This window comes from Solanum tuberosum, unplaced genomic scaffold (assembly GCF_000226075.1).
Source record: "Solanum tuberosum cultivar DM 1-3 516 R44 unplaced genomic scaffold, SolTub_3.0 scf00887, whole genome shotgun sequence".
In the NCBI taxonomy this organism is placed as follows: Eukaryota; Viridiplantae; Streptophyta; class Magnoliopsida; order Solanales; family Solanaceae; genus Solanum; species Solanum tuberosum.
Genome location: NW_006239788.1, coordinates 28,309 through 37,943, shown reverse-complemented (window position 1 = coordinate 37,943; position 9,635 = coordinate 28,309). Strand labels below are relative to the sequence as shown.

Sequence of the window (9,635 nt, the reverse complement as noted above, 5' to 3'; positions counted from 1 at the left end):
TCAAAAATGTAAAAAAAAGTAGACAACAATCCATTCAAAACGAAAAATAGTTAGAATGAATTAAAATTACTAAAACTTTCGATCACTAAATTTACTATCAATAAAGCTTTAAAATTCACTATATTGGCCTTAGAAGGAAGAGACAATAACATTTTCAGTCCACAAAGAATTGTCATAGACACTCATATACATGAAATCAATAAGATAAATGTTTCATCTTTGGGCATTTTGCTTTCAATAAGTAAATTAGAAAGAAATTTAATGAAAATATGTATAAGATCTTGTTTATAGAAATAATATATTAAGTATGTATATTAATATAATATATGTATATAATTCATCGGTTCGGTTCGGTTATTTCTTTGGTTTTTTCGAATAAAACCATAACCAAATCAAATACTAGCCAAACTAAACCAAACCCAAATAAAATCGATTTTATTTTATCGATTTGGTTCAGTTTTTCGATTTGGATCGATTTTTATCCAAATCATGAACACCGCTACCTTAAACATATGCCTTATTTTATATATATTCGAGAAGAAAAGTAAATACATCTTTGTTAACCAAAAGACACGAGCAAATTGGATTCACGTTGTGGATAAACCAAACAATAAAATTACATGTTCTTTCAGCAACATAGCAAATATGCTTCATATGAATGTCAGAATAACTCATTACCTACTAAACACACATTTATAAAACCACACTTTGGCATTTAACTCATTACCCCTACTAAACACCTTATAATAATCTGCAAGTCAATGTTGGCTTTGCATAAAATAACTAATTAACTTATGTCCGGTAAGGCAAGTTTTGTGTTCCCATTCTTGCCTGTTGCTCAGGGTTTTCGATCTCGTCCTCCCTTCTTCAGGCCTTGCTTGCTCATTCCACGCCTTCTTGCATCTTTCTTCATTCGTCGATCAACAAGAACTTTCCCCCTGCCAACCTTCACCTGAACACCCTTCTTTGCCACTACGTACTCCCTTTCTGCTCTTTTAGGTGTTGCCTTCCTGTATAGCTGTTCAATCATTCTACTCTTTGAGCGATCAGATACATCTGCTTGGTCTGATATTGAGTTAGCTTTCTTCCGAATCTTTTCCAGCTTTCTCTGAGCAGCCCTTTTCTTTCGTGCTTTGGCTTCTGCTACCTTCTTTGCAGGACGGGCATTGATTTCTTTAAACTGAGCTCTCATTGCAGCAATCTCCTCTTTCGTCACCGGCATTATCAGCTGTCGATGCCTCTTCTCCTCGTCAACAAACCACTTTGGCAACCCCTCATCGTCAAACATATACTTGTTGTAACCATCATCCATCATTGCCTCTCTCTGTTTTTTCAAAATCAATTTCTTTGCTACAGACAATATTTCAGCCTTTCTGTCGATATCATCACCTGATTCATCAGACGACGAATCACTTGAATCTGTAGGTGGTACAGGAACAATCTCAAAATCATTTGGTGTCTCATGTGATGGGACTTGGAGCAAACCATTCATTCTTTTCTTTGACAGGATTGGAGCAAGCAATTCGCCAGTTGTCTGTGTCTTAGATATTGGGGTGATTTCACCTACTACTAGCATTTCATCTTCGCTGTTATACTTGTCCAACATCTCTTGCTCTTCTGGCTCAACAAAAACATCTTGAGTAAACCACGTTTTTACAACCTCCTCTTGAGATGGAGCGGTTTCTAGAGGTATGATTAGAGGATTCACTTGATCCTCACCCTTATCACTGTCAGAGTCTTGAGCAGAATGAGTCATACCATCTTCATCACCACGCTGAACATAGAGATAGAGAAAGAGTGAAAGAAGGATACACTACATCTAGTTCTTACAGATCAATTTTGAGCTAAATCCAACCATTGGTTTGCCTTATTAGGTTTTTTGCCCAAATTTTGACCCATCAACTATGTTGCTCGGACTCTTCAAAAATGCCAGCGGGTGTGTGTTGGATTCGCAAAAAGTAGTGTATTTTTGAAGAATCCGAGACGGGTGCGGCATCAAAAGTGAAGAGTCCGCGCAACTAAGCCCATCAATGAATAGATTTTCATTCTAGACCGTACACACAATTAAAACTTACTATACCTCCAAGAGTTTACAATCATCCAAGTAGGAAATTCTGGATCGCTTTGTTTTTCTTTCCCCTCGAGCCATATACCTTTTGTCGTGATCCTCAAGCAACCCCTCTATTTCATCATCACGTCTGAAAATTTAAATGAACAAGTTCCAATAGTAGTACAAAGTCAAATAATCGTTTTTTGATAACAGTTCTAGTAAACTGTCTGGTTACCTTAAGCGCTCTTCTTCTGAGTCCATATCGGTAGATGCATTCTCCGGGGCTTCCAGGTCATTTCCGTCTGCTTCGCTATTTACTTCAGCAGTTCCATCATCACATTCATCGTCATCAACAACTACTACATCTCTCTTGCACTGAAATATATGGGCCAGATACTCAGCTTAACAGCAAAGTAGAATTTTAAAAGACAAAGTAAATGATGATTTAATTCATGTTAGACTACTAAATGAAATAGGCTAACATGTAAAGGCAGGTCTATCCTCCATTTTGGATATAATACATTAAAAACAATTTATTGTTCTGTTTTTTATCAAGTAACAAATTTCATTAAAAGGGCAAAAAAATATGCCCGTAAAGAAAGTACACAAAAAGCCAGAAACCTTACCAAAAAAATGGTTTTATGCAAAAAAAAAAACATGCAATATTATAGAACCTCATCATATGCTACACCTCAAGATCTTTCTCTACTCTGTAAAAATCTCTCATATTACTCCCTCTCCAAACAACCCACGTGAGTGCTAGCACACCAACATCTCATGCCCTGCTCCATTTTTAGAGAAAACTCAACTAAACATAGTTTCTTTCATAGTCCCGACATCACCCACCCAAATACAGACCACCTCAGAATTTCCCAAAAGAACGCTATCCCACAATGTAAAAAGGAGGTGATCCACATTATCCCCAGAGTCTTAAAGGTTCCTAAACCGCAAGTCCCACTGCACATCTCCCCTTGTAAACTCCACAATCGACCACTGGACTAGCATCTCCCTTTGATATAAAATTATATACATGTTCGGACATGTCATTCTTAGGGCTCATTTGGTTGGAGAACAAGTTATCCCGGGATTATCTCAATGTGGGATAAAAATAACACAACAATCCCGGGATAAGTTATCCCTCGATTATATTCCAACCAAACATGGAATAAACTCATCCTAAAATTAATCTTGGGATGAGTTATCCCTTATCCCTCGTACCCAACGAACCCTTAATGTGTTGTTCCCACACCACCTATGTCCCCAAAAGCTCACCCTACTCCCATCACCAACCATGAATGAAATGTTCCCATAAACCTCTTCCCACCCCCTTTAAACTCTTCCAAACCTACAAACACAAATGTCTCTGCTACGGGTGGATGATAAGGTTATGAAGTAACAAACTAAGCAGAGTGAAGTGGGCATACCTTGATCAATGTTAGAGAAAACAGCTCCGGATCAGCAAAACCATCTTCAGCTGCATCAGACTGCATCCCCAACAACTCACGTGCTTTGTCCTGCAGTTTAAAGAAGGAACGGGAAGTAAGCTAATGATAACAGCAGTAGGAACTAAGTCACAAACAATGGTCAAAGTTTCAACATCTACATGACGACGAACCAAAAGATTCAGAAACAAAAGAGTTCAAGCGGTAGCACCAATACAGAATATTGATTTAGAAAGGCAGAATAACAAAGGACCCCACGTCTGCTTCTTCCTTTTTTTAAGATCAAAATGAAGATGGGTAGGGGGGAGCAAAGCAACTAGAAGCCCTGGAAGACGAATTATTTGCATTGGAACAAAAAGGGACCAAATAGACAACAAAGGATACAACAAAATCCATAGCTAATCAAGATATAGCTGATTAATAGAAGCAAAATGCAAGCAATATTTTAGCTGAAAATAGCTTGGAATAAGTTTTCTTAGCAGTACACCAGATCCCACCATTTGACAGTGATAAAAGGCAATCAGAATACAGATTACAGCTGATCTGCAAAGTTGTCGGTTTGTGATTTGACAAGGTAAACTGGGCAGAAATATTGCTGACAAAGATGCTTAAGGGAGCAGTTAAAAGATAAACTGGAAACCATAAAACCAAATTCATTCAAGAGAACAAGGGAGCAGTTAAAAGATAAACTGGAAACCATAAAACCAAATTCATTCAAGAGAACAAGGGAGCAGTTAAAAGATAAACTGGAAACCATAAAACCAAATTCATTCAAGAGAACAAGCAAAACATACAAGCATAATTTGCATTTCGGTTTTTTTGTTCTCTCTATGATTATCCTAAACCCAAGTATCACAATTCAAGGGTCGCATTCTGAACTTAAAGAGTAGAAAATAGGATACCAACACAGAATTAGAAAGAGAAAGGTAAAACATATCCATTAACCTTGGCTTGTCTTTTAGCTAGAACCCTTTTTTCTCTTTTGGTCTTTCTCAATTCAGTTTCCTTCAACTCTTCCATTTCTTTTACAAGTCTTGTATCTTCATCCTCTTCTCTCTCACATTCAATTACTACTTTTGGATTACTAATGGTCTCTGAAGGAGCCAAAGCTTTCCTCATAAGCTTACGCCACCTACAAGTCAAAGGATATTCATGCAAAACTGATAAAAAAGATATCATGTACCCTCTTACTGACAGATAACAACCTAAACAGTTCAGATCCCATTAACAGGTCTATGACATGCTTTCAAATGCAAACACCAAAATCTAAGAAGTTTCTTGTTCCGTACTTTGAAAGATGTTTGAGATCTTGCTCCCCCAGAACGCGCAAATCCTCACATAGTGTTCTAACCTGGTCCAAAATTGAACTGTAAGGCAACAGATGGAATAAAGACTACAAAGAATGCTTCTGACAAATATAAAAAACACCATTTATCAGAGTTATACCTCTTCTGTCGTCAGAGGATGATCTCTCATTGGCAAAGAAGCGGGATCATCAAACATTATCGAAGTAACTGAGCCAAGGCTCTTGATATCAGACCACACAAAATCGGCAGCAGAGCAGACCTTCCTTAAGACTGTCTCCCCATCTTCATACCTGCAACATTGGTTTTAGTTGTATACAAAATAGATATAGAAGATTATACTCTTTTTAATGCAAAACGGATAAGAAGTAGAAACTAGTTATAGGTTTAAGGCAAATCATCAGAGATCAAAGTGAACTAGAATACAAGAAAACCAAATAAAAGGAGTCATTTAACTGTGACAAAAGACAGAGTATGTCCTCTGACACAAGATGAAAATACCACTACTTCATCAGTTTTGACTCGGTTTTTAAGGCATCCAAGAGGTCTAATCATGAACAACATTTGTTTTCACAAACAGCCAATATGAAGTCTCTGGCATGGACAAAAGGTGAATAATGTGCATAAGCATAAAAAACATTATTGATAGATGATTTACCCATCCCGGTGTCTCTTCTGCTTCGTCACTCTGAGAACATCGACCGCCTATTCAAACAAACACATGGTCATTTTATTGAGGGTCTATACTGCAAGTGCCAATAAGAGGATAAAGAGAGAGAGAAAGTAGAAAAGAAAAATTTCGGTACCTTGAGAGGTTCTTGACCGCCTTGAAAGAGGTGCTTTATATCAAGAAGGCGAGGGTCAATCTTAGCAGGGGCCTTATATTTGAAACCAATAACATATATTTCGGCAGATTCTGAACGACTTGCTAAAGGCTTTTCCACTTCAACTTTCTCAAAAAGCTGGCAATCAATTGCAAAGGTGATATAGTTCATTTGATCCATATAATCCGTAAAAGTGATATTGAAAGGAAGGAAATACCTGTCTTAGACAGTAAAGAACCGCAGTATAGTCTTGAGATCTAAAAACCTAAAAGTAGATAGAAAATCAGTAGGCTTGGTTTGTATGTTTTATGCATCAATAGCATCAAATGAATGGAATAGCAGTAGGAAGGTCAACAAGAAAACATTAACTTTATATGAACAGCTTAGAGGGAAAGGCAACACAAATTAAAAATAATAATATAATACTAACAAATTATTTTTTTAGAATCAGAATAATATAATACTAACAAATAGTATTGAGAAGACAAAAATAAAAAAACAAGTTGCGTAATAAAGCTTACCTCCATCAATCCCCAAACACATACACATATAGCATCCCAAACACATACACACACACATATATATTAAATAAATAATAAGAGTTGGAAAGTTGCAAGGATAAAGTACAATATTAAAATAATTAAGACTACTGAAGTAGCAACAAATAAAAAAGTAACAACTTTTATAACAACACATACATATAAATGTGATAGTCAAACAGGTACCTTGGTAACAAAAGTGCCATTAGGAAGCAAAAATTGAGCAGCAAGCTTAACAGAATCAATGACGAGAGAATTCTGCATAGTAGCTTCCATTGCCCAAGCACCACCCATATTAGGAGAGCCATCATGAAGGATCAAATCAAACCCACTACAACCTTTTTGAGCAATTATTCTTTTAATGGTGGATTTGCATTTTGCAGTAGTAATATCTTCCTGTAGAGAAATTGCACCGGCAATTGGCCTGATTGGATCAATATCAACGCCAATAACAAGGCTGCCGACGGGTGCTTTTTTGACAACGACTTGCATCCAACCTCCGGGAGCAGCACAAAGATCGAGAACCGATTGAGATGAAGTAAGAAAGGAGAATTTGGAATTTAGTTGCATCAGCTTAAATGCAGCTCTTGAACGGTATCTCGATTCTCTTGCTAGGTGGTAATACTTATCTCGTCGATCTCTCCCTTTCAATTTCCCCATCTCCTAACCTTCTTCGACTTGCTGGTGGAGTTCACTTCGCTGGTAAGCCTTTGCCTTTGCCTTTGCTAGGGTTTATTTATCCTTCTCACTTTCACAAAACTCTTTATTGCTAGGGTTTCATTAGGGGAAAAATGGGCCTCTCATAACCTTTTCTTTTAGGAAAGGAAAACAAAAAAATTACATATGACAAATTTATCATTTTTTGTAATTAAAATCACTCTCTTTGCTTAACATATCACAAATCTATTTATTAGTTTTTACTGCTAAAATATTATTTTTATTCTATTATACACATCTCTTCATTTTGAACAATAGTATGAATATTAATTCATTATTTTTTCAAAATAACAATTGTTAGCTTACTAAATTTTTCAATAAAAGGTGATCTTTTTATTTTTCAAATACATAATCGAATGTTTTTATTTTTATCAAAAAACAAATGAACAAAAATAGAATTAAAAAATGTTACTACTTATTTCAATTAATAAAGCATGTATTAACAAGTAGCCAAAAAATATATGTAATATGATTATCATAACGTGCATATCAAATGAAAATATTAAAATAATTCCTTTTTTTTTTTTTTATAGAAAACAAAGAAATATGATGAATGTGGTAAAACCAATAAAACTAATGATGAACGAAAAAAAAACACTTAACATTATATATAAATGGAGGTTAGGGGTTCATCATCGATTTATTGATTTATGAGTACACAAATATTTAATAATGACCCCCCTCAGTATAAGCTAAAGGCTTGGTTCAGTGGTTAACTGGGTTCAAGATTCTGTCAAATCTTCTCTGCATGGTTTAGTGGTGAACAGGGTTTAAGATTCTGTGAAATCTTCTCGGGTGCACAAGTTCAAGTCCGGGTAACATTTCTTTTAATCAAAATTTAGCTTGCTGCTGCTATTTTCTATTAGAATTGATTTTCATCTACTTACTTATATCTGACCTGACCCGTTTATATTTGATCCGACCTGACCTATTTATATCTAATTCGACCAGTTTATACGTGGCTATTATTAGCGTGCATACTTTTTTTTTTTTCACCCCCTCAATAAAAATTCGGCCTCCTTCACTACCATACCTTCAGCCCTCTCCTAAATCGTCGTATTTATTATGTTTCCATCTTCAACTCATACCATGTTTCTCTTTATTTAATATGAGATATTCTTTTCTCTAAATAGTTTTTGTACATAAAATAGTTTAATAAATATTTAATGACATTGCTAATATTTTATCCGTATTGAGTCTTACTTATTTGACAAAAATAAAAAAACGCACTTTCCTATTTTAAAGTTCATTTACTTTCAATTATTCTTATAACATTGCTAGGGGTGTGTATTCGGTTTTTCGGTTTGGTTTTATACTATTCGGTTTGGATTTTTCAGTTTTTGGTTTTGAAGAAGTGTAATCCAATCCGAACCAAATTAAATTTGGTTTGGTTTGAGTTTTTTCGATTTGGTTTATCAGTTATATCAATAATCAAAAACATAACAATTTCTTAAATATACTTTTTAATACAAATCACAAGTAAAATGTAAAACACAATACTTAAAAGTATATCAATTATAGATGTCCAAACATAAAAAAAATAAACTAAATCATAATGAAAATAACTAAAAAGGGACAAAAGTGGCTAACTCCAACTTAATTCTAAACATATACATATAATATAATTCGGTTTTTTCAATTTTTTGGTTTTCATTTTTCAAAATCCGAAACCAAACCAAAAATCCAAAAAAACAAATCCAAATTAGAATTCGGTTTGATTTTTCGGTGTAATCCAAATAATGCACACCCCTAAACATTGCAATTTCTTTTCATATGCTTAAACTTCACACTCAATTAAATTACATTAGAGAATTCACTTCGTTGGTAAGCCTTTACCTTTGCTAGGATTTATTTATCCTTCTCACTTCTAACAGACTTTCACAAAACTCTTCATTAGGGGGAAGATGGGCCTCATCTCATTCTGATAATTTTCTTTTAGAAAAAGAAAAAATTACATATAATGTATTTACTACTCTTGACAAATTTATCGTTTTTTGTAACATAAAAGGATTAAAATCACTCTCTTTGCTTAATCTATATCTATGTCTATATCTATCTATATATAATATAAAAGTAGATTAAAAAAAGAAGTATTGTGATACATCTTTTAATCTATTTTTCTTTTTTTCTCAATTTTTTGACAATTTTTTCTATTTTATTTTTTATTATTATTACTGTATAAATTAATATTCTTAATATTCAATATAAAAAATTTAATTGTCGTTATTTCCATTAATATTTAATTAATTAATCAAAATTAACTCCAAATCTCTAATCCACGTCTGAATAACTTTTCCCATTTCTCGTACTCGGCAATCACATGCACACAATTACACATCACATAAAAATTCAACGACATCAATTTTAAATCAACTAGTATATGTACCCCGTGATGCACAAATAATATTAAAATATTACTTTTAAATATATTAGAATATGACATCTTATTAAAATATTAGTTTTAAATGTATTAGAATGTGACATCTTATTTTAAAACATGTTAAATAATATTATTTTAGAAAAAAATTCAACTGTCATAATATTTCTTAGTGAAATGTAGTCAGTAGTCCCCCACTCCACACCCCCTTTCAATCTCTATAACCAAATTTATTTGAACTAGAGAGGCCATGGCCCGTGCCTAGCACGAGCCCAACACTGTCAAATTTGTGACATGGAAGCTCAAAATTACACTAAATAGCAGGATTCTATCATTATCGATATCACGATTCAAACTGTCGTGATTGCCACCCACACTAACA

At 34.3% G+C, this 9,635-nt stretch overlaps 1 protein-coding gene across 1 annotated transcript; it reads right to left on the bottom strand.

Annotated features, from left to right (window-relative positions):
• Positions 1 to 646: 646 nt before the first annotated feature.
• LOC102589886 (putative rRNA methyltransferase) lies at positions 647 to 6,828 on the bottom strand. The gene is made up of 11 exons (XM_006367642.2): positions 6,346 to 6,828; positions 5,838 to 5,885; positions 5,603 to 5,758; positions 5,455 to 5,501; positions 4,939 to 5,089; positions 4,782 to 4,843; positions 4,438 to 4,624; positions 3,475 to 3,564; positions 2,286 to 2,425; positions 2,081 to 2,198; positions 647 to 1,774 (listed from the first exon to the last, which is right to left on the bottom strand). Exons 1-11 carry the CDS (start codon positions 6,817 to 6,819, stop codon positions 839 to 841), a joined length of 2,409 nt encoding a protein of 802 aa, XP_006367704.1. The 5' UTR covers positions 6,820 to 6,828; the 3' UTR covers positions 647 to 838.
• Between the last annotated feature and the right edge of the window lie 2,807 nt (positions 6,829 to 9,635).

Excerpts from the sequence above, each read along its gene's own strand:
- LOC102589886 (XM_006367642.2), bottom strand. The coding sequence starts at position 6,819 with ATGGGGAAATTGAAAGGGAGAGATCGACGAGATAAGTATTACCACCTA. Across the intron at positions 5,502-5,602 it reads GCGGTCAAGAACCTCTCAAG|GCGGTCGATGTTCTCAGAGT; the intron begins GTACCGAAATTT and ends TTGTTTGAATAG. Across the intron at positions 2,426-3,474 it reads TTTCTCTAACATTGATCAAG|TGCAAGAGAGATGTAGTAGT; the intron begins GTATGCCCACTT and ends CATATATTTCAG.